The sequence below is a fragment of the Knufia obscura genome (genome assembly GCF_036327395.1).
Source record: "Knufia obscura strain CCFEE 5817 isolate CBS 148926 chromosome Unknown scaffold_5, whole genome shotgun sequence".
NCBI classification, from domain to species: Eukaryota; Fungi; Ascomycota; class Eurotiomycetes; order Chaetothyriales; family Trichomeriaceae; genus Knufia; species Knufia obscura.
In genome coordinates this window covers 1,527,660-1,551,233 of record NW_027042691.1, presented here as the reverse complement: position 1 = coordinate 1,551,233, position 23,574 = coordinate 1,527,660, and the positions used below count along the sequence as shown (strand labels likewise).

The window sequence follows — 23,574 nt, the reverse complement described above, 5'->3', positions numbered from 1 at the left end:
TGAGTGGTTTTTTGTGGGGGTGCCGTCGTGCATATGATTGAGGGGAACTCTCCATAAAGTGGATTGCTGCATGGCGTGCCCCCAAATGTGATTCAGCCAGAAGACGAGACGTGTGAAGCCGCGCAAGATTGCTCGCGCGGATCAGCAGAAGCCATGTCAACTTGCATGTCGAGAATGAAAGCGAAGAGGCCATTGGCGAGTCGAACCGCCTTAGAGCGTGTTCAAGCCTGCTGCGAGCCTCGTCCATATGCCCGTGATCGTAGTTGTCGACTAAGTCGTGTCTCTTCAGAGCCTTCACGGGTCATGCTTCGGACTGAGATGCCACTTAGCACGACAGTGATTACGGGCTGGACAACGGCCCCGATGGTCGAGAAAACGCGCGTCAATTCCAATTTGGATTGCAGAGAGTGGTGGCCTAAACTCTGACCAAGGGCTGTGTGCGGAGACGCGAGATCTGGGCGAGGACGGAAGTACTTTCGCGGACAAGTTGATGTTGATGGGTAAAATGCGGTCGGTGTCGATTCGGTGTTTCATGCCGCTGGTGCATGTCGCTTCTGGTTGAGTTGTTGTTGCAGTTGGTCTGTTGCGAGCTGTGTCTCGATTATCCTGCTGATGCCCTGCTTCCACGTTTCTTCCAACCCTAGCAGTTCGCCTTTGGAGTCTTCCTGAGCAGCTTTTCGCTTCCTATTAGTGTCCTCTGTTTGAGTCTTCAGGCTTGCAAGCTCGCTATCCAGGCGCTTCTGGATGTCGTCTAAATGTGAGTTACCAATCAACCAGGCATTCTTGCCATATTCTTCGAGCAGGGCTATATTCGTCTGGCGGTCTCGCAGATAGGTCATATTCGCGTAAGTACTCCGCAGGGCAGCCTTCACGGGTTCGACGTTGCTATCAGCTGATAAATCCTCCGAAGGTTCATAGCGCGAGGTGTCAATGCCGCCGGTCATCTGTTTGCCTGCAACTACCCTGTCAACTTCCTGCTGCAGAGCAAGTGTCAACCGCGAGGTCGGAGGATGCGCTATGGAGGAGTGAATGGTGGTGTTGTGGTCCCTCGGCAGTTCTCTTCGTATTAAGACATCTGCTGCTGCTCGTTGCGCTTCAGATATGTCCGCATCAATATCTGGGTAGTGGGTCAGGAAAGGAGCCTCTCAATCTGGCGAGGGATAACTTACACGGAAGAGAACCATGTGACTCCATTTTCGAGGGTACAATTATCTCGAAAGAGTCACCTAGGTCGTTGCTCTGCAGTCCGACTAACATCGTCACGGACCATGAAATTCGGAAGATCAAACATATCATCGAAATGCGATTCAGCCTCGTCTTTTTGACGAGGCTCCGCAGCTCACGGCAGGTACGGATAGGGCAGACTGCGACTGCCACTTGCAAGCTTTAAAGAGGTGCCTGCCGTATGTGATGTGAATGATTTGATGTTTCGTCAACGTTGCCGCCTCTAGCGGTCCCGATATAATGCGTGAAGGAATGCAGCTCAGTTCCCAGGTCGTGTACAGCTGAAGGGTGTTGGCGCCTTCGTGTTGATCATTGAATCTTTGATATCTATCTTGACATCGTCTCGCCCGAAACATGGCTCAATCACTTGCAACCCGAGTTGCTTGCGCCACTGCCTTGATACTCTCCATCTTCCTCCTACTTGCGCCATGGACGGCCTATCATGCCTTCAATCCTGCGTTGGTGAAAGATACTGCCCCGAGCAACACTGCTGCTGGCGCAGAACAGCCACTCGAAAATGGCTATCTGCTGGGTGTCGGCAAAGGCGACATTACCGGCCCAGTGGTCGAGGTTAATATGATGGGATATGCTGATACATCTCAGTCAGGCACCGGTCTTAGACAGCGCCTATATTGCCGTGCCTTCATCATCGGCCATCCTAATCAACCCGAGGATCGCATTGTCTATCTAGTGCTTGACACTCAATCGGGCGACACGGCTGTACGCTATGGAATACTCGAGGGTCTCAAAGCGCTTGGGAAAGAGTATGCCATCTACAACGAGCAGAATGTAGCTGTGACAGGTACTCATAGTCACAGTGGTCCAGGTGCATGGTTGAACTATCTTCTGCCTCAGATCACCAGTAAAGGCTTCGACAAGGCAAGCTACAATGCCATTGTTGATGGCTCTGTTCGTGCCATACAACGCGCCCACAAGAGCCTGAGACCTGGCAAATTGTCCCTCGGAAGTGGCCCAGCACCCGGCGTCAGTATTAACCGAAGTAAGTACGCATACCTTGCGAACCCAGCAGAGGAAAGAGCTAGATATGCTACCGACACAGACGTCGACATGACACTGCTCAAATTTGAGGACTCACAGAATGGCAAGATGATGGGCATCCTTACTTGGCTGCCCGTCCATGGTACATCCTTGTACCAGAACAATACACTCATCACTGGTGACAACAAAGGTGTTGCAGCCTACCTCACCGAGCAAAGAATGCAGCCAGAGAACCCTGATTTCGTTGCCGGCTATTCTCAGGCCAACGTTGGCGACACAACTCCAAATGTGCTTGGTGCCTTCTGCGAGGATACCGGCCTAGAATGTCGTTTTAATGATTCGACGTGCGGCGGTAAGACTCAAGGCTGTCACGGAAGAGGTCCATACTTCCGTTATCTCGACCAAGGTACTCGATCCTGCTTCGAGATTGGCAAGAGACAAGCCGACGCAGTGGGCACCATTCTAGCTAGCGACAACATGAAGCCAATCGAACTATCTTCTGTATCTTCGTTTCATACTTTCGTCGATCTTGCCAACTATACTTTCACTTCTGCTTTCAATCAGTCTCGACAACTGAAGACTTGCTCGGCGGCTATGGGCTACTCCTTTGCCGGAGGCACGTCCGACGGACCAGGTGCATTCGACTTCACCCAGGGAACGAATGATACCGACGATGACCCGTCTTTGAAGAACCCTCTATGGAAAGCTGCCAGGGCTTTTGTTCATCAGCCTGACGAGGACCAGAAGAGATGTCAAAGTCCGAAGCCGATCTTGCTTGATGTAGGCGCAAGTAAAAGGCCTTACACGTGGTCGCCAAACATCGTCAACATCCAGACTATGCGTGTTGGTCCTCTCCTGATCATCGTCGCTCCTGGTGAAGCCACTACGATGAGTGGAAGAAGATGGCGTGAAGCGGTAGCAAAGAACGCCAAAAACAACCTGAAGATCGACAATCCGGTGGTAGTGCTGGGTGGTCCAGCCAATACGTACGGGCACTACATCGCCACGGAAGAGGAGTATGGGGTACAACGATACGAAGGAGCCAGTACACTGTATGGACCGCATACTCTTAATGCGTACATAAACCTCACCTTGACATATCTACCATATCTTGACTCCAGCTACTCAGATCTGCTACCACCGACCGGACCAGAGCCGCCAATCAACGTGAACAGTTCCTACTCTTTCATCACTGGAGTGGTATATGACAGTCCCGGCTTTGGCAGAAGTTATGGTCAAGCACTTTCTTCGCCAGATCCAGCAAAGATTCACCAGCCTGGAGAAACAGTCAGCGCCACCTTCGTTGGTGCCAACCCCCGTAACAACTTCAGATTGGAAGAGACCTTCGCTGCCGTTGAGAGATACGAGAACGGCCAATGGATTGAGATCCGATCAGACCGCGACTGGGCATTGGTATATCACTGGAAGAGAATCAATGGTCTCACTGGCAGCAGCGAAGTCCGCCTCGAGTGGGAAATTGAACAAGACAGAAACTACGACCCATCACAACTATTTCGATTCAAATACTATGGCGACGCAAAGCAAGCATTCACCGGCAAGATCAACGCCTTCGAAGGGGCAAGCGGCACATTCCACGTCGGAGCTTCTAGCTCAACCACCGACACAGAATTGCTAGTATAACCTAGCAACGCTCTCAAATCGACATATTCAGCCTCGCCGTCTCCTCCTCACTCGACAACCTAGCAGTATCATGCAACGTCACAATCTTCCACTCCCAATTCTCATCCTCCACGCCCCCACTAGGCACCTCTGAGTTACCCGTCCCAACCACCCCTTTCACAACCTTCGCCAACCCAAAACTATTACTCCCAACATGACTAGCACACCATCAATCCGAAATCAATACGGCGTCCAAACAGTAGCGATATCCCCATCAACCAGCACCACCGTATCGCGTCCTGATCAACATCTTCGAAAACAGAGGCGCCGGAAAATACATCCTCTAGGAACCCGAGGAGCCCGGTCTTGAAGTCGTGGAAGAGAAGAGAGCCCTGGTTTGGGCTTGCGTAGCGGGCGTTGCAGATCTGGCCAGACGGATGGAGGAGAGATGTGAAGAGGTTGTGATCTTTGGATTTGAGACAGGCGAGGAAGGTGCGGCAGGTTTGCAGGGCGGCGGTTGCTTCGGCGGAGAGATCATCGGGTATCATCGTGAGATGTCAAGTCGACACGAGGTACGAACAAGGAGGCGACAGGCAAGGAGGGCGTCTGTCTAGGGCTTTTGGTTGTAATAAGGACGTATGCACTTAGCTCACGTGACTGCGTTCAATAACTATCTATGCTTCCTAATCTGATGCCCCGACTCCCGTGCGATGGCTTCACATAGCCCTGGAACGAGCAAGGCGTGGAGACCAACGCAGCTAGATCTTCATGCAGAGTATCAATAATGGATCAGGATTGCCCGTATCCTGGAGCATGAAATACGGAATCATGAGAGGATGCTGTGCTATGGTAGAACCACGAATGAGATATAGTCGAAAGAATCTCGTATCAACCACTGCCATTGATTGACTTGGATCGTCTACTCTAGCACGTGAACATTTGTGCCCAGCTCTCAACCAATTTGGCACGTTCCTAGGCGGTATCCCGCCATCATGCTCATTGCTAACCACTTTTCATCGTTCGGCAACTTTTGAGTGTAAGGCCATAGCAGCAACTCATCTGTTTTTCGCCCACCGGTAACATTGTGGACCTGCTCGTGGTTGTATGTCCATACTGCTGCATCTGCGAGGACTTCTGCAATCAACGCCTCGACGTACTCACTCTTTAGGCCTGATGTGATTTGAGGATGTTATCTAAGACCATGAGACGATGAGATTGCCGTGGGAGTTTCTGCTTCATGAGTTTCTCATTCTTTGACTTTTGCCGTGCTCGCCGGCACTAACAACGCCATCGCAATGCGAACCACCATGAGCCATTTGTTGGTCAGTGGCCAATCATATTCCGCCGAACATTTCATCATGTCGCTTCGTCGGACTCTATCAACTCATCACACTCATCGGTAAACTTCTTCAAACACGGTAGGGTATCGCATGATCTAGAAGAGAAATCTCCGCTGCATCCCAACCATCCTTCAGACAATCATCTATTTCGCCACAGCCGCGCTCAAGACCTGCGTTCTAAAGAAAGCACCTTTCGTCCTCTCAATCACAGTCTGATAAACACTCTGTGAAGGGTGGTTCATCACAACCGTGCCAGCCTTATAATCGATCTTGGCATCGACCTTCGTCTCTCTGATCAAATCAACGATCCACTTCTCGCCTTCCGATTCACTGAGCCCAAGTCGGGTCGAGAGATCCCTGTACATATTAGCAAACATCCACATCACCATCAACGACAAACTCACTTAATATCAATCCTCTGATGAATCTTACAATACGACTCCGAAATCAAATGTCTCGCCGCCTCCACAAAGTTATCCGTCGAACTCCCCAGGAAGAAATCCCCCTGAAGCACATTCTCCGCCTCAACCAGCTTCTTCTGCGCCCCCTCAAAGTCAAAGTCGATGTAGAGCGCCTTGACAAACTCGGTGACGGGATCCTGATACTCGTAGACTTCCTGCTTGACCACCCGCGACAGATCCTTCAGCTGCTTCTGGTAGTTATGGCTGTTATTCATGCGGTTTCTGTTCGTGATGACGGCTGCAGCGACATATCTCAGTATCCAAGGACAGACGGTCTGGATGGTGGACATGAAGGGTGGGGAGAAGAACAACTCTGTCAGTTTGTCCTTGGCGGGCTCGTAGTTGAAGAAGGGGAAGAGAGCGTAGTGAAGTAAGGATTCCCGTGCCGTGAGTTGTGCTCGCGGGTTATTGAACAGGCGGGTCTCGATGTGTTCTTTCACCTTGTCGACTTCTTCCATTGCGCTCTCCCACTCTTCGCTGAGGATCTCGCAGACGAGTTTGCCCCATGTGGCTTTTACGACTTTGTCGTTGTCGGTTGAGAGGACGCGGAAGCGGTAGAGGATGTCGGCTGCTTCGGGGTATTGGCCGCACTCGTACTTGAAGCGGCCGTATTCGTAGAGGTCGTCGACCATCTGTTGGGTTACGCCGTGGGATTCCTCGAGGAACTTCAAGTTGGCGACTTTGTCGCTTCGCAGCTGGGATGTGACTGCTTCGTCGCTGAGGACGTTGGTTAGGTGGGCGGTGTCCTCTTCGTACTTTGCCATTTTGTTGATTACGTCTTGCTTCTTCTTTTCGAATTCTGCGGGCGCGTTTGAGGCGTTGTGGATGTCTTTGTAGAGTTGGCTGACGTAGTCTACCATGTTTGTGTTGCGCAGGAGGCTGAATGTTGCGAGTCTGAGATCATCTTGTCGTTCTTGAGGGATGTCTTCTTTGCGGGATTCGTGGTCGAGGAGGGGGAATATTAGGTGTCTGTCGAGTCTTCTGATTACTTGGTCTAGGAAGATATATTCGCCTGTGGTATCTTCCACCGCTTTGGGCGATGCGCCGTTTGTTGTCGCCATGTTCGAGGAGTCGTAGGATTTGCTTTCGAGGCAGGCTTCTTATTTTCCAGTCGATGGGTCCTGTGTCGAGATGTCGCAGGTCGTGGGGGACTTTTCACGTCGATTTGGGATGATCGGTTATATCGTGATTGACCGAGCGGTGTCGATTTGGCGTGACAAGCTGTGTGCTTGAATGTTGCCCAGGCAGGTACACTAATTGGACTTTCGACGTGATCCCGCCTCGTTGCAAGTCACCCATGTGCCGCTGTTCCATTGTGTGACGCTAACGAAAAGTTTCCCCGAAGTGATACCGTCGCGGAGGGAGATGAAGATCATGTGACTTGGCTACCACCAGCTCGGAGTCTACCAAATTGTGTCTGGGTGCGAGGTCATCGCTCCGGAAGCTACCAGTCAACATCCACGATACAGGAGGGCAGCCTGCAGGAGTTTGCGCGAATCCCACCATTGACTATCCGTCCACTATAAGGACTTACGAATACTGAGTCCTCTACACCGAGAAAGTGGTGCTCATCGCAAACCACCTGCTCCATCACCACTCAATACCCATTCAACTCAGCACATCCCACACCATGTCGCGCATCCCAGTCCCCTCACCATCCCTCCTCCGCACCTTCCTCCGACCATCCACCATCTCCTCCCCATGCACAAGCACAACACACCAAACCCGCCCAACCTCCTCCTTCATGCCCCGACACAAATACGCAAAAGTAAACCGCCTCGACAAACTCCACCGGACCCAAAAAGCCGCCCTAAAACAAGAAAAAGAATCCTCACATACACGCGCCGCGCTCCTCGCCCAAGAAATGCTTACAACCACCTCCACAACCACCGCGTCCGAACTCCCCTTCCACATCGGCCGAACCAAAACAAAAAACCTAGCTGTATACGAGACGGTTAAAGCAGGAGGCTCGAAACATATCACGCAGATACGGCGGTTAAGTGGGGATTTGGAGGCGTTGCAGGGGATGCTGAGGGGGGTGTTGAAGTTGCCGGAGTGGGTTGTTGACGGCAAGGGACGGAAAAAGGAGCCTGTGGCGATTAATCCGTTGACGGGGCATGTTATTGTTAGGGGGTGGAGGGGGCCTGAGGTGAAGAAGTGGGCGGAGACGTTGGGGTTTTGAGCGTGCTTGTAGGACGTATGGCTTGAGATTATGGGTATGCCGGAGATGCGGGATATAGAAGGAGCATTTGTACAACAATGAGTTGCTGCCGGAGACATACAGGCAGGGCATGTAATGGAGGACGGGAGGAATGTTACGTTGAGCTGGACATATGAGTCTCGTCTCTCAGACAGCTCACGGGTACCTACGGAATGATCAATGCCATCCTGCTGAAGAGTATCCGGTCTCCTCGCGTAGGGCACAGTCTGAAGCTCCAATTCTCATTTGCACGTGGTATAGTTTTGTGCAAGCTGTACGCGTCGGGTATATCGAATGTGCAAGATGTGCCGCGGCTGAACAGAGGACTATTTACGTTGATCCGGTGAGCTGTGCTTTAGCCTCTAGACCACGAAACGCTGGTTGGTCCCGCGTATTTACTTGTCTCATCTGATCGTACTCCTGGAATTCGTTGAGCTCATAGAGTGCGACGGTTTGCTCTCGAGGTTCTAGCCTGATCTTGAACAATCATCAACCGACTGAGCCTGATCCACGCTCCCACTCGCGATAGTGTCTTGGTACTCATCTCACCAGTCAAGTATGTCTTCAGATGTTGGACCTCTCTGGAACCTCCTTAGCTCCTTAAGATACAACTTGTCCTTATCAGTTTCTTCCCAGACCGTCAACCCAGTTTGCGCTTTCAAGTATGCAGGCAGCTCTTGAGCGAAGTAGCCAGCGATCTCAAACGTGTCTAGCCCTCTGAGTTTGCCCAGAGCTTGGTGTACGTTGGTATCCTTCCCCCCTCCCCAGTAGGCAGTCGTGGGTACGTAATCCCAGTAGATATGCAGCTCCTTCAGGCTTGTGGCTTGAGTGGCCAACATCTCGAAGAGGGCTTGCCACTGAGGTCCGTGAGGTAGCCCATTGTGGATCATTGGTAACAGTGGTGGGCTGTAGACGGCATGAATGAAGACTCGAAGCTTGGTGATATTCTGAATGTTTGCTCCGATCTTGTTGAGCGATCTGAGACCAGGAGCCTGCCAGTCCTGAATCATAAAAGTTTTGTCTCTGTAGTATGATGGTTCTGGATTGAGGCGGGAAAGATCGAGACTGTTGACCCTCACATCAGAGTCGGTCATTGTGATTTCGATCTAAGTCAGTGATGGGATGCAAGAGAAGGCTGAAAATGGTTGATGCTGTTCTTGTGGAAGTGGGAGGAAAGTTCGGGATGTTGGACAGGTCTGTGTTTGATGCAAGGATCCGCCTTCAATATATTGTCGTGTCAATCAACACTTCACCCAAGTGACAAAAGGAAGCTGGATCCACAAGTCGTGGAACTGAGTAGAATCTGTTCGACGATCACAGTACGCTCACTCCTTGATAAAACAAGGATACCTGCGGTAAGTAGAAGATCCAAGCGTAATGACCCTATGCGCCGGACTCGAACTGAGTTCTTCCTCGAGGATCCAGAGCAGCAAAAAGGAGTTCGAACGACAGCGCTGCTTCATATGGACCGGCTCGAGTTGGAGACCTACATCCCACACTGCCACCTACGTCTCCCGCACCTTGAGGGTGCATTGCTGAACCTGCTACTAGAGCCGGCCTGAGTTGAGGACCTACACTCCAGAACAGCTAGCATCCCTCTTGGTGCTAACACCACCTACGCCACAAGGGTTAATGGTGTCACGGAAATACTGGCCAGTAATCCGGGCGACACTTTTGGCTATCATCCATATATGCGCAATTTTGAGCCTCGTCAGGTGATCCGTGCGTCATGTATGAGGATCCCTCGCGCAGAACAGGCGGTTGTTGATCAGGGAGTGACACATGGATGATGATAATTGAGAGTGAAATCTGAAATTTTGGCGAATTCCTCCTGCATATACTTGTGCGGGAGATGTGCACAACGTCAAGATAAGGAGCTGATACGTACTTGCGCGCCGACACATAACCGCCTTTGTCACGCAGTTGGGACATGGTAGTGTGCTGTTTGCTTCTCCAAAACAATGGATGAGTTTGTGCTCTGGAATTGTGTGCTTGATCAAACAGCTCTCAGAAAACAGTATAGGCAAGGCTATCAGCATCCTGCTACCTATATTCCAGCGTCTTCCTTACCAATCGAGTCTGCAACCTGATAGCCTCTAGTCATGGTGATGAACGCCGAAAGCATAGCTGTATCATTCCTGGTCCGTGTGGTATTTGAATATGAGTACGCCTGCAAGCCGTTCGATCTGCGCAGTGCTATCCATCTCGACTCACCGCAAAAGCTATTCGAAGCTGTAAAAACCGCATATCCCCCTGCAAGAGCGTTGACGCTCTATGGAAAGCGTTATCTAGCACCCTTACTAGTCCTTCAGGAGACATCTCTGTCGTCCACCACGAGAAACGATAGCAACAGTCAGCCGTTGTCGACGAAAAGATTCTCGATATGTGAGTTTCGACAAACCAACAATTATGACAAATGGCACCAGAGGACGGTGCGTGGTCAACGAAGGGTCGAAGGAGGTTCGATTGTCAAGGTCGAGCTGCACTTGAGGACACTGGAGGCCGCCTTACGAGCAGAACAGGAGGACTGGCTCAACGAGGGTTTCCTCCGCCATCCAGAATTTACCGCAGGCTCTGATGGGCATGAAGGACTGAAATGTAAGACATATGCTTGGACTGAGGAAAGCGAACTCATGAAGGAACTGGAAGGAGAATGGCCATCACCACCATGGGACCTACAAATGCAGGACGGAGGGCGTGCAATACGAGCTGAAAACGTTGTGGACTTCGAGGTGACCGACGTTGAAAAGTTACCCGGGACATGGCCATGGTTTCCACCTAGAAAGTATGAAGAAGAGTGGGCAAAAGACATGAATCAGGTCCGCCTAGGACCGCAGTGATCCAGTGTAGACAGATGTCAAGCCACTGGAGAAGCACGAAGCATGATCAACGTAAAGAGCAAGAAAGCGGAAAGTTGAGCGGAAGAGCTGCATTTGAAATCCGGTCACATGACGGGTGTGGTCCACCACACGAGTTAGGTCGATGGAAAGAGCTATCCATGGCACGCACCAGCGAGTCCGAAGCAAGGCACTAGGAACACAAACGCTCGGTTGCAGGGAAGGCAGCATCATGGATTGCATTTGAATATACATTTCTTTTGGTTCAAGTGTGCGTACTCCTCAGAGATACGAATATCACAGTAACAATGCTACTCATGCATGCATTTGCTCGCTCGCGAACCAAGTCACCAGATTGTACTGTCAGATGATACAATAATGTGCAGGAAAACTTCTTATAGCATTTTGCTGCAATGTCTCAAGCTGCCGTCGTTGTACACCTCGGATCAGTCCTCCAGACCAGCATACTGACAAAACAGCCTTAGCATGCCTGCATCTATGTCTTTCTGAATCATGGCACCAAGCAGAGTCTCTTTCTTCATGACGACAATGCCAGGCACACCAGCGGAGGTCGCATTGCCCTCGGTGTCAGTAGTCCGACTCTTGTTGACCAGGATCCTCAACACCGCCATGGCCCGGTTGACAATTGAGCCATGGGCCAGCGGATCTTCGTCGTGTCCACGTTGGGCTGATATACTCCTGCTATTCTGCTGATGCCGCGAACTACTTGACGAGGTCTGTGTACTAAGCAAGCTTGCCATCTTAAGCATGTTGCCCGCGAAGCAGTCTTCAGATTGCAACCATGATCGGGCGAGAGGGTTCTCAGAGCCAGGTGCGAGGCTTGCCAGGATCTCCGCGGCTAGCATTCCTTGTAACAGGAAAGGCTTTCTAGCCTCGATTTGCGCTCGAAGATGTGTTGATCCATGCGGTACGGGTGCAACGACAAGACCGAATGTACGAGTGAGCAGCTCGTATGGTATCGAAGCACGGCCATCTGCGACGAAGATCGCTCTGAAGTACACCCTGTTCGGCTCGTCTCTGGCTAAAAGTTTAGCTATGCTGTCCACTGCCGGCGGAAGATACTTGTGAATGCTTGGTGTATATGATGCGAACACAATTTTGTCGCTGTTCGACGATATCGGTGGCGGAGCAGGTGCAAAGGCCAACAGAAAATGTAGTACGCATAATGCGTCTTGTCTGCTTGGTAGGTGCAGCGATGACGAAAGGTTGCTGAGATATATGATAATGTCCTTCATGAAGTCAAGAGTGTTTCTTGATGTGCGTAACGGCATGTCTTTCGTCCCAATATGCTGGATGACCCGCGTGACGAGCTGTACAACTTCCTGCTGTCCGAGGGTCGTAAAGTTGGGCTCATAGAAGGAAAAGTTCCTGATCAGTGTTGTTATACATATTAGGCGGTCCGCTGCTCGATCTAGATCGTATTCCAGGCTGCCGAAGGTTGGTATAGGTTGTAGTGTCTTTGCTTCCACGTGACACGCTCGCATGAGTTCTTCATACGAGGACAGTGACACTTCGTCAGATACTTCCGATGCGTGCTCTGCAAGAAAGTCAAGCTCGAGCTGGGCACAATCCACCAGAGTCTCCATCAAGTCGTCACAGAGGTCGAGTTGTATCTGTAAGGATGGCTCGCTCGATAAGGTAACGAGCGTATCGAGTGCATTTCTCGTCTCGCCATGCATACCTGATTTGATGGCCATAGTCAGCGCGTGAATGTCCACTACACCTAGCTCTCGTATACTCGGTACCACTGGCTTCAATTCAATCAGGTGCTGGCCAATGCCAAAAACTTCCTCGACATTGATAGGCCCATGGTTGCGACTTGGTGGCATAACCTCAGGCACGAAAGGGTCTTCTATTGGCTTCTGGAGAGGCATTTTCGACTCTTCCTCGGGCTCTTGTTTGACTGCACTCAATGGCCGCTGCTGCGTCTGGTCTGCCTGATGCTCTGGCTGTAAGCCGTTGAGCTGCCCATGATCTAGCTGCCTCGACTGGCTCTTCCTTTGATGGCCTGACTGTTCGTTGAAACCCTTCACCGGCATGGATCCATTCACTTGGCTATGTGGCATGCCATTCATGTCGTTCGACGGCAGATCCGAGAGACCTCTTCGGTGAGTTAGGGTCTCATTCGGGTGTTGACCGTCATGTGGTGATGCATTCTGATTCGGATGCTGTGCGTGTTTCATTCTCTGGTTCTGAATCCACATCTGCTCGAAAGCACCAATGTTGTGCATCCAGTACTGCTCCAATTCCATTCCAGCCTGCCGACATTCTTGAGGTTGAAATTGTTGCAGTGCTTGCGCAATCATATGCCACTGGTGCATCTTACTAATCCTTTGCGAGCCCCCATATCTTTGCAAAGCCTGGTAAAGGCGCATTGCATCCACTGGTCTGCCGCATATTTGTGGCCTCATATCCAGAGGTCGGCCCTTAGCCACGCAAAATTGCTGCAAACCTCGAAAAAACTCTGCAGGTGAAGGTTGTTGGCTGGGTCTCGACTGAGGCGTACCCCCATGATCGGGTGCCTGTTGGTTCATGCTCGCTTGGCCCTGCGGACCCGGGCTCATGCCATTAGCAGCACCTTGGCCGTGCCGAGCTAGGTGCTGTTGTAATTGTCTCTGATACAACTGCGCCGGATCCATGCCTGCTGGGGGCATTCGAGATTGTCCCATATTCATCTGATTCATGCTCATTTGGCCCATCATGCCTTGTCCAAACTGCTGTGGATTGAAACCTGCATTGGCAGATGGATTCTGCATAAAAGGTTGAGGCGCATCATGAGGAGTCCCTACCCTGCTGGCACGATCAGATGCTCCGGGCGACGCGCCTGGCATGTTATGCTGCGGCGAGAAAGGACTCGGTGAGGCGGTCGACACGCGTTGTGGATGACCTCCCTGCGCGAAGGCCATCTGCTGCATGGTCGGCGACGGCGTGGCATTGCTCGAGGCCTGGAGGTGTGAAAATGGAGTTGGCGCGCTTGTGAATGGAGGCGCGCCATTTGTTTGAGGGTTGTATCCAGGAAATGGACCTTGACCAGGTGTTTGTGAGCGCGAACCTGGCGGCGCAATATTTGACTGTCGCGGAGATGTGCCTAAACTATCTTCTCTTGATCTCTTCGAAGGTATCACCTGGTTGGTCTGATACTGCATCGGCTGATGGAAAGCCGGAGAAGCTGTTCTCGCGCCGCCATTGAGGTAGGGCTGATTCTGAAATTGGGAGGGGTTAATCGTTTGAGGCTGTTGAGGGAAGGACATCGGGAAGTCTGATGTCGGACCGAGTGTAGCATGACCGTTCTGGATGGGATTTGTGTCGTTCAGCCACTGGTTCATGTCTGGCTCGGCGCGCTGTTGCAGTTATCCATTTGCTGCTGTCGGACAAGTTCATCAGCATATGCTCGTGTAAATTCATGTTCATCGCCAATCATCTGGGACAGCACTCTCAAGATACCAGGCCTGACAGGGGATGTGGACAGACTAGGTGAAGTATGCCATGTGAGGCATGGTGGAGGGTTGTGTTCGGTGGATTGGTGTGCTGCAGTGTTGGGGAGACGCGTCAAGCACAAGGAGCAGGTGTCAATGCGAAGTAAACACCAATACATGTGATACAATGAGGCAAGAACAAGCTGCAAGAAAGACTCATATCAGGCAGGAATGCTTACCAGGCTGGTACGAATTAGTGGATGGACGTGTCAAAGCGTTTTCGAGATGCGAACCGATGATTGCCAGATTACCAGTGTGTCGAGGTGCGACTTGCGACAGAGAAACCCTCAAAGAATGGGGCGTAGTCCAAACACAGCTTAGCGGAGTGCGCCCGCGCCTGGCACTCTCCAAAGGAACGCCTGTGTGAGCCATCTGTTAGCAAACAGTCTTCTAATCCTCACAACTGTCAACGCGAACAAAAGACACGCGATCTCGGGATCTGTGATGATCCTTTTGCATTGCCGCCAGCGTCTGTGTGAGCCGAAAGCACGACAGCGATGGCGCTAGTGGTGGGTTTCGGTTGTTCTGGGTTTTGAGTTCTTTGGCCCTCACCAGCCATGTGCCTGATGACCGGTCCAAGACGATGAGAGACAGGCAGCCGACTCCACCAACCACAGTTCCGATTGCAAGACGAACTGGGGTAGGCCGGCATGTGAGGCCGTGTTAAGGATCCGAAAAGAAATCATTAGCTTACCGGAATGACTGGATGGATGAACACCCTAGATCTAGATACCACCAAGACCACGTAAGAGGAGCCCGACCCAGGCCAAGTTGGGACGTGGCACAGTCTGTGAGCACGAGCACACGCCGTTAAAAGTAGGACCTGACAGTTGGATAGGAAAAGTGGGGGAGGCAGGCTAAGCAGAAAACGAAAGGTACAAATAACAGTTGTTCTGCCACACGAGAAGCAATCAGCAGAACTGGCTTCAAACTGTTCGGACACAGGCAGAGGAAGAAAAGCGTTTTGGCAAGGGGAAATCAGTGCGAGAACTTGTCACGGCTATTTTGAGCTGTCCAATAGCGGCCCAGCAATCCCACTTTTCGTCAGGCTTCTGAAAGCAAGACAGCATCAAAAGTGATCAAGCAGCACCGTTTTCTACAAATCTGTTCAGCAACAAAATAAAAGTGCCTGGAGGATTTGGGAGGCACGAGAGATGATTCCTGCAAGGTTTGGAAGTGTTTCAAGGTATGGTGAGTGAGCTGCAGCAGCTTGGGCGCGGTATTATTGAAAATTACCGCTTGTCTCTTGCCGAATTAGATCATCGATCCCTGCTTCGACCTGACGCTGGTGGATGGCCTACCGACATGTTGCACGCCCCCGTTCCATTCCAATATGCTGCAGCTAATGCTGGCGGCCGCTACATGCAACACAGTCACACCCACAATGGTGTCTGCTTTAACGTCTTTTTTCTTGGTCACACAGCATCAATAGTATGAGCTGGTTGATGGAGTTTGTAGAGTTGTGAAGATATGGTGCCAATCTAGCGGGCGAGGCGGGATGTACCCGGCTCCACCAGACCAAGACTTCATGCATGGCACCGTTCCTGGGGTCTCGATACCTGCTCATCCACGCATCGTTCCTGATGAGTTCGCGAGAGCAAATGGTCTACGCTCGACGAAGGTCGAAATGTTCATGCCCCGAGAGGCCGCTGTATCAGTAAGGCGGGGTGTTCAGCAGCCCTCGGTCAGCGTGCCAGTGTCTCTGCGAGGGTCAATCCAGGCGAAGAATTGTTCATTCCACCAAGTAGAGCGCAAGCACAGTACGAATAGACAGGACGGCACCCGCAATCCTATCAAGTGTTAAAATTACCCTTACAATTTCATCATTTTGTGTTCTCGCATCATAGTACGGACAGAGAACAATGCAAAGCGGCGAGGGTTGATAGTGAGGCTGCAAGGCATCAACTGACTAGCGCATCCGCGTGTCTCGTTGTGCCTTGTGGCAGTGGCAGTTTGTAGTCCTGCGTCAGAACCAACTCAACTGATACAAACAATACCATTTGACCACCTCCTCTACCACCCACTCGACTTGCCGGCGTGATCCTTACCTCGCCCCAGAAAGCATATCTATCCAGTGACTAATCCACGAACCATCAAGATGAGCGACGTCCTGGTACAGAACCCGGCCAACACAGTTGCGCCTCACATGAAGATGCCAGATTCGATACCCGACATCGACTCGCTCGAAGGGTCAGGCAACGACAACAATGATGAATATGCAACTCTCAAGAGATTACAGAGACACCTTGAATACATCAAGCTTCAAGAAGAGTACATCAAGGACGAACAGAGATCATTGAAGCGGGAACTGGTTAGAGCACAAGAAGAGATCAAGAGGATACAAAGTGTGCCGCTTGTCATCGGCCAGTTCATGGAAGCCATCGATCAGAAGTAAGTCTGCTGGCTTGTAAAGCATGGACGCTGTACTAATGTTGATAGCACTGGAATAGTACAATCATCGACAGGATCCAACTATGTCGTCCGCATCCTCTCAACCCTCGACAGGGAGAAGTTGAAGCCATCCTCCTCCGTTGCTCTCCACAGACATTCAAACTCGCTAGTTGATATCCTGCCTCCCGAAGCAGATTCCTCCATCGCCATGCTGGGCGCCGATGAGAAACCAGATGTCAGCTACGCCGACGTGGGTGGACTAGACATGCAGAAGCAGGAAATCAGAGAAGCTGTTGAGTTGCCCCTGACACACTTCGACCTCTACAAGCAAATCGGTATCGACCCTCCCCGTGGTGTATTGCTCTACGGTCCTCCAGGCACAGGCAAAACCATGTTGGTCAAGGCAGTAGCAAACAGCACTACAGCAAGTTTCATCAGAGTGGTAGGCTCAGAGTTTGTGCAGAAGTATCTTGGTGAAGGTCCTCGTATGGTGCGAGATGTGTTCAGAATGGCCAGGGAGAACTCACCATCCATCATCTTCATCGACGAAATTGATGCCATTGCGACAAAGCGTTTTGATGCTCAGACTGGTGCCGACCGAGAAGTACAGCGTATTCTCCTGGAGCTACTCAACCAGATGGATGGTTTCGACCAGACCAGCAACGTCAAAGTCATCATGGCCACGAATCGGGCAGATACCTTGGATCCTGCACTACTACGACCTGGCCGTCTCGACCGAAAGATCGAGTTCCCCTCCCTCCGAGACCGACGAGAACGAAGACTGATCTTCTCCACCATTGCAAGCAAGATGTCTCTGTCCCCTGAGGTTGACATGGACTCACTGATCGTACGAAATGATCCCTTGTCCGGCGCGATTATTGCAGCCATTATGCAAGAAGCGGGTCTGCGAGCAGTGCGCAAGAACAGATACAACATCATCCAGTCAGATCTTGAGGAAGCTTATTCGAGTCAAGTCAAGGGTGCGCAAGAGAAGGACAAGTTCGATTTCTACAAATAGATGTACAATATGGGATGGTGGGATACGGATTTGGGATCACGGTACATGCATGTATGAGTCCTTGGGGTTAAGCGCTTCAGCATTATCAATGGCGCAAAGATAGTGGCCACATACAGACCTCATCCTCGGTAGAGCACAGGTGGCAGTGGTTTCGCCAACGTATCAAATCCGTTGCCACATCGGGTTTCGTCCTCCCTGTCGCTTCATCCCAAGCAGTTCTTGTGGTCTTCCCTCTGGTTCTCGCTTTGCCTTGAGTTGTGACAGCTACTCTCAGCGAGCGAGTTCGGAGCAGCTCAGATTCTGAACACTCGAAGCAACAGCCACTCGATAGCTGAGGCAAAGCGACTGCTACATTTGCATTACACTCACTACTGCTTAGGGATGTTCGGAAGATCAGCACAACACGAGGAGCTACAAGTATAGACAAGCACCAAAGTCAAAGCGCGTGCCCTCATATCTCGGATATCTGGAATCTACGGTGTGAGCAGCACTCCAAAATATTCAGAAACCGAACTTCGAGTGGTTTGGACGAAGACAACGAGTTCTTGCTGCGAACACGTGATTGGTTGTCGCTCTGCAATCAGATGGAGCTCAACCGCGCCACGGAACCTTGATCCATTTCCTCAGCGCAAGATTGCGTCAGATCATCTTTGATTCCAGGGAATGCTCTTCCGTCCGTCTTTCGCGGGGCAAAGTCGTTCGTAGCGTTGAGTGTAGCAATATGCAATAGAAATGTGAGCCAGTGTTGTGCGCAGATACGAAATGAGTGCGTGGTTGTCGAACCTTTAGCGAACGCACAGAAAGTGAACGATGGGCAAGCACGTAGCAATTTCACGCGTGATGTGGCGTGTTGTGCGCACGCGACGATGATTCGCTAGAATAAGATCCGCAGAGATAAACGTCATCATATGGACCTTGTCACTTTCTATTCCTATTACTTCCGTCTACGAGTCGACGCGACCATCAGATAGACAATCAACACAATTGCATAGTTGACATCGAGTGTGAGAGTAGGAAGAATCGAAACACCGATGAGCCAATACGAGATAGACCAGTGACACAACTCAACCGCAGCGAGAACTTAGGAGAGTAGAGAATACGTTCAAGGTGTATTAATAATGCGCTCGAGTCTGGCAATCGAGACTCAACACCAACCCTAAAATGCGCCTATAGTATGCAGATAATGCACGTACATGGAACCAAACCGATGTGTTGATACCGAGGTCGGCAGTCGAATGTGCTGTAGAAAGACAACTGCGCGTTCGATGAGAATAAAGTAGCTTATGAAAGGTGCAGGACTCGAGTGAACTGCCTGCATATCAATCTCCGATCTCGACTTCGTGAGGAGAAGGTTGGCATGCGAGATTGTGGTCTGTCTTCTCGATTGGTGATCGAATCGAAGAGTGGCCCACTCGAATAGAAGTGAAGGGTGGGTCAAGCTCTTTTTGCCTCCCTTTGAGCTTACCCGCGTCGCTCGGCCGGCTTTCCTCTGCTCAGGCTGTCCAGAAAATCGTCTTTATTAAGTGCCAGCCTCCCTCGACGTCACTTCTTCTCGATCCATCTCGTGCGTCATTCTTTCTCAATTCGAACTGAACCTGCACTACGTACACACTCACACCTGGGCATCCCCTACCCGCGCTTTGTGCCATGTCGGTTGCTGTCTTAGCACCTGCTCTGCACGAAAACATGGCTGAGGTCAAAGCTGTTAAGCAAGAAGCCGCCAACGGTACAGGTACGTAGGCGCCCCCAGATTTTGGTACCCTCGTTCGCCTTCGCGCACATTATTATTCTGTCATCCCATCACCCTCCCCCTTCGCTGGCGCAAGGTGACATCACATTTCATCATAACCAAACATCTACATCATACTTGTGCCTCATCGCCGTTTGGATCGACCCGGAATATCGCTGCCGGTTGCAACCTCACCGTCGCTGTCACTCGTTGTTCACATTGCCATGCTGCAGGCGGCTGACAAACAGTCAACAGACTCCAAGAAAAGTTCACCACATTTATCAAAACCATCAATACCAGGTATGCCGTCATCCCAGCCCATGATCCCAAGTACTGTACTGATGGCGCACGATGCAGAAGTCACCACATCGCAAGCCGAAGACGCGAAGCCGCCGACCCAAGTCACTGAACCATTAGCACCTCCGCCCAAGCCTGCGCAATCCAACGTTGCTCAGACGCCCGATTACTTCTCATCGGCACACAACAACAACGGACTCGAATTCAATCCATTCGAGCAGTCCTTCGGCGCGCCGTCGTCAGAGACACCTGGCAAGAACTTGCTGCCGCCTGTCGCTGCGCTCGAATCACCCGCCATCCCAGGCGCGAATAACCCATCCGGCTACAACTGGAACCAGGGATTAAGAGCTGGGCCTCTGAGCCCTGCAATGTTAGAAGGCCCTGCAGGAGGTGGCGACTACTTTGGCAACATCTCTAGAGGCTTTCCAACACCTAACGAGTCCTCGTTGCGGACTGGTCTCACCCCCGGTGGCGGGGGTTCCATGTTCCCTGCTCCAAGTCCAAACTCCCAAGCTCTTTTCAACTCTTTACAAAGTGGAGGTGCTACACCTGGCACCCTAGATTTCCATCGCACTGCCATGAACGCAGCTGCACGCAATAAGTCACAATATCCCGCCACATCAAATCCTCAAGAACAACAGGGCCAAAACGGGGCCATGGACGCTCAGCATGATGCCACTGATGCTGCGAATGGTCTCTTCATGCTCGCTAAGGGCGGTCAGGCGAACCAATTCGCACAAAACAATCAACAGCAACAACAGCAGCAGCAGCAAATACAAACGAGAAGTCAAGGGGGTCAGCGTAGCTCAAATGCTTCAGCCGACCCTGGCCAAAGTCAAGATGACGAAGAGTCGAAGCCCACGACTCGAGGCAAGAAGGGAGCCAAGGCACCGCCGTCCAATGGTCGCCGGAAGTCAGAAGCCACTCAAAAGGGTCCCAACAAGCGGCAGAAGGCCAATAATGGTGCCGTCGCCGTAGACCCTGCATTAGAACCCAACATGGAAGACTTCGAGGACGATAGTGAATTGGATGAAGAGGGTCAGGAAGAAATGAAGAACGGCGGCAAAGGCGGCAAGAAGATGACAGACGAGGAGAAGAGAAGGAATTTCCTTGAACGGAACAGGTACGTGCTTTCATTCACATGTTCTCGACATGACTAACAAGCAACAGAGTCGCTGCCTTGAAGTGTCGCCAACGCAAGAAGCAGTGGTTAGCGAATCTCCAGGCCAAGGTCGAGATGTACTCCGCTGAGAATGATTCGCTCAACACGCAAGTCGCGACATTACATGACGAGATTAGAAATCTCCGCAATCTGCTCATCCAGCATAAGGATTGCCCTGTAGGCCATGCTCAGGGTATCGGTCAATTCTTGGCTGGCATGCAGGATCCCAATGCCGCATTCGCCCATCAGCAAATGAACCCGTACGGCATGCAAATGCCTAATGGAGGTATGCAAGCTGGCATGCAGCGGGCTGGTTAGGGATCGGCTCCTCAACCACATCAGCTTTCATCGACTATTCAACATCCGCTGCCGCTTCCGCCACCGCCAGATGGAATCTTCCCATCGATGCCACGGTCGGATGATGGCACTAATACTTGACCTTTCTCCCTTCGCGACTCTGTTTTTCCACGGGAGGGTGTACATAAATGGACTTCTTGGGGGTGGACGCCTGTACAGCAACATGACATCACATGGGCATGAACACGAATTACGAACCACATCAAAAGACGTCACTAGATTGTTATAGGTGACTTCTGAGGACGGCGTCGAGGAGGCATGAGGATGTTTGCCACGATATTTTCTGTCAGATATATGAGAAGCTCTGGCAGCGAGTGTATCAGACGAGCTGGTAGATCATATAACCAGCCGCGCAAGCATTCTTGTGAATATATAATGTATTCACACTTCTGTTCATGATCTGCTTGTCTGTGCTTTCGCGTAACACACGAGTCGTATCCCGTTATCGAGTACTATCCGCGTGGCGTATCTATTGAGCAGGATTCCTCTTGCTGTGGTTGCTGATTTGTATAGATATTAGAAGCCATCGCATTCGGTGATGAAAATGTGCCATTATTTATGGCTCAGTCCTGTACAGAACTGAATTTATTCTCCACATTCGACTTCCAAATGTACACCATCAGATCAAAGAGCCCTAAAGCTTGGACAATCACCATCCACAGGCTACTAGAGCTACTTCACACGAATGTTGGATATCACAAACGACGTTACAGGCAAACAGAACACAAAAATCCTCGACAGGCTTTCAAGATTCCTCGATCGTGGGCTTTCGACTCCTAACGGCGTCGCGCGTCGCTACCTTAAGTGGTAATTAGAGGCTTCACCGCTGATGTCCGAGACCACCTAGAGACGTTCCTCAACCGCACAATTTGAAGGAAAGAACGAACGATATCCAGCTGGATAATTGGTCAAGCTGTACTTGCCAATGCAAGGACTTCGATGCCTACAACTCATGTAGATAATGAAGCGCTCCTGCCATTGAGAAGTATAGATGTTCCGGCAAACCTATTCACCACCTCTAAACTGCCGCCGCAACTGACAACACGACCACACAACTTGAGACTGTCAGTACGGCTGCCAACGATGAGCACGAATTGAGAGATGCGAATACTACTTACTCATCATGGACCGTCCAGAGTCGTGCAGCTGCCGCCGGCAGATAATGGCCGTCAAGCTCATCTAACATTGCTGGCATGATCGATAATGCAAATACCATGCTGGGGTAGGCCAAAGGCGAACAGGCAATAGAAGCTTGCTTACACTACTGCTAGAGCCTTCCGTACAGACAGTTGCACACTGACCATCTATCCAGGCTTCTCAATGTCCTATGGCATCTTCCGAGAGTACTACACGAGTCCCAAATCCTCCTACATCTTGCCGGCAACATCTCATCCACCGGCACAATTGGCACCATCTTCGATGGTATCATGTACCTCTCCATGCCCGTCCTCTTCGGCCTCCTCGCTCGCCGACTTTCTCGGTTCTGACTCCATGCACCTACAGCAGGCACTCCCCTGTCCAACCAGCATTGTGGCCTCCACGTTCGCAAACAATGTTTCCACCCTAATAGCAATACAAGGTATTCTCTAGGCCCTCGGCGCGACGTTGCTGTATAGCGCAAGCACGGTTCACCTCGACGAGTGGTTCGTTCAACGAAAAGGCTTTGCATACGGCGTAACCTTAGCCTCCAAATCAGCTGTCGGTGTTGCCGTAGCTTTGCCTTCTCCGTGATGCTCAGTCATGTCGAAGACCGAGACACCTTGCTTGTCTTGAGCGGTCTCATGGCAGTCACAATCGAGCCTGCACCATTGCTCCCGAAGCGACGCATACCAATCTCGAACACCGTTGCATCGGCGAGACACTACCGTCGTATATTCCGGTCCCGCCTCCACCATGCCACCTTTCCAATCTGGATGTTGGCTAACATGTTCTTTTCAGCCTCTTATGGCGTGCCCCAGACATACCTTGCCTCAGTTGCTGACACTACCCTCCATTTCAACCCCTCCGAGTCCGCCCTGATGCTCGTAGCAACAAATGTACCATCTATCTTTGCCAATCTGTGGATAGGACCCCTCAGTGACGGCCATCGATCTCGTATCTTAGGTGGACGCCGCATGAGTATCAGCGCCGTATCGACACTATCAGCCCTCGGTGCTGCACTTCCGATATTCTTGCTCTGGGGCATGACACCAAGTACACGCCTATCCTGCAGCCGTCTTCCTCACTGTGTTGTTCGCAGTGATATGGGGGTTCTTTGCTGGCGGATATAGCTCCACATGGGGCGGAGTCGTCAAGCACATCTCAAAGAGGCAGATGAGCGCAACGAGGTAGTCGACACAGGTTTGCTTTTCGGTCTCATGAACGGTGCAAGAGAAGTCGAGTAGATTGCTGGTGGGCCATTGGTTGTGGAACTACTGGAGGTAGGGTCGACTGGGCAGAGTG

The 23,574-nt window shown here is 51.3% G+C and overlaps 9 protein-coding genes across 9 annotated transcripts; 5 read left to right on the top strand and 4 right to left on the bottom strand.

Moving 5' to 3' along the window:
* Window positions 1–530: 530 nt before the first annotated feature.
* On the bottom strand, window positions 531–1,194 carry PMZ80_005359 (uncharacterized protein; the record flags this gene model as incomplete). Its single annotated transcript, XM_064873779.1, has 2 exons — window positions 531–1,117; window positions 1,170–1,194. The coding sequence occupies 2 exons, from the start codon at window positions 1,192–1,194 to the stop codon at window positions 531–533; spliced, it is 612 nt and encodes a 203-aa protein (XP_064730883.1).
* Window positions 1,195–1,578: 384 nt separating this feature from the next.
* PMZ80_005358 (uncharacterized protein) lies at window positions 1,579–3,864 on the top strand (the record flags this gene model as incomplete). Its single annotated transcript, XM_064873778.1, has 1 exon — window positions 1,579–3,864. The coding sequence occupies one exon, from the start codon at window positions 1,579–1,581 to the stop codon at window positions 3,862–3,864; it is 2,286 nt and encodes a 761-aa protein (XP_064730882.1).
* Window positions 3,865–5,326: 1,462 nt separating this feature from the next.
* INT6 (eukaryotic translation initiation factor 3 subunit E) lies at window positions 5,327–6,705 on the bottom strand (the record flags this gene model as incomplete). Its single annotated transcript, XM_064873777.1, has 2 exons — window positions 5,327–5,540; window positions 5,588–6,705. The coding sequence occupies 2 exons, from the start codon at window positions 6,703–6,705 to the stop codon at window positions 5,327–5,329; spliced, it is 1,332 nt and encodes a 443-aa protein (XP_064730881.1).
* Window positions 6,706–7,274: 569 nt separating this feature from the next.
* On the top strand, window positions 7,275–7,826 carry img2 (54S ribosomal protein img2, mitochondrial; the record flags this gene model as incomplete). The annotated part of the gene is made up of 1 exon (XM_064873776.1): window positions 7,275–7,826. One exon carries the CDS (start codon window positions 7,275–7,277, stop codon window positions 7,824–7,826), a length of 552 nt encoding a protein of 183 aa, XP_064730880.1.
* A 563-nt stretch (window positions 7,827–8,389) lies between these two features.
* Window positions 8,390–8,938, bottom strand: PMZ80_005355 (uncharacterized protein; the record flags this gene model as incomplete). Its single annotated transcript, XM_064873775.1, has 1 exon — window positions 8,390–8,938. One exon carries the CDS (start codon window positions 8,936–8,938, stop codon window positions 8,390–8,392), a length of 549 nt encoding a protein of 182 aa, XP_064730879.1.
* Window positions 8,939–9,946: 1,008 nt separating this feature from the next.
* PMZ80_005354 (uncharacterized protein) lies at window positions 9,947–10,684 on the top strand (the record flags this gene model as incomplete). Its single annotated transcript, XM_064873774.1, has 1 exon — window positions 9,947–10,684. One exon carries the CDS (start codon window positions 9,947–9,949, stop codon window positions 10,682–10,684), a length of 738 nt encoding a protein of 245 aa, XP_064730878.1.
* A 443-nt stretch (window positions 10,685–11,127) lies between these two features.
* Window positions 11,128–14,028, bottom strand: PMZ80_005353 (uncharacterized protein; the record flags this gene model as incomplete). Its single annotated transcript, XM_064873773.1, has 1 exon — window positions 11,128–14,028. The coding sequence occupies one exon, from the start codon at window positions 14,026–14,028 to the stop codon at window positions 11,128–11,130; it is 2,901 nt and encodes a 966-aa protein (XP_064730877.1).
* A 2,248-nt stretch (window positions 14,029–16,276) lies between these two features.
* On the top strand, window positions 16,277–17,587 carry RPT3 (26S proteasome regulatory subunit 6B; the record flags this gene model as incomplete). Its single annotated transcript, XM_064873772.1, has 2 exons — window positions 16,277–16,569; window positions 16,618–17,587. 2 exons carry the CDS (start codon window positions 16,277–16,279, stop codon window positions 17,585–17,587), a joined length of 1,263 nt encoding a protein of 420 aa, XP_064730876.1.
* A 1,686-nt stretch (window positions 17,588–19,273) lies between these two features.
* On the top strand, window positions 19,274–21,093 carry SKO1 (Transcription factor; the record flags this gene model as incomplete). Its single annotated transcript, XM_064873771.1, has 3 exons — window positions 19,274–19,319; window positions 19,674–20,736; window positions 20,784–21,093. 3 exons carry the CDS (start codon window positions 19,274–19,276, stop codon window positions 21,091–21,093), a joined length of 1,419 nt encoding a protein of 472 aa, XP_064730875.1.
* Between the last annotated feature and the right edge of the window lie 2,481 nt (window positions 21,094–23,574).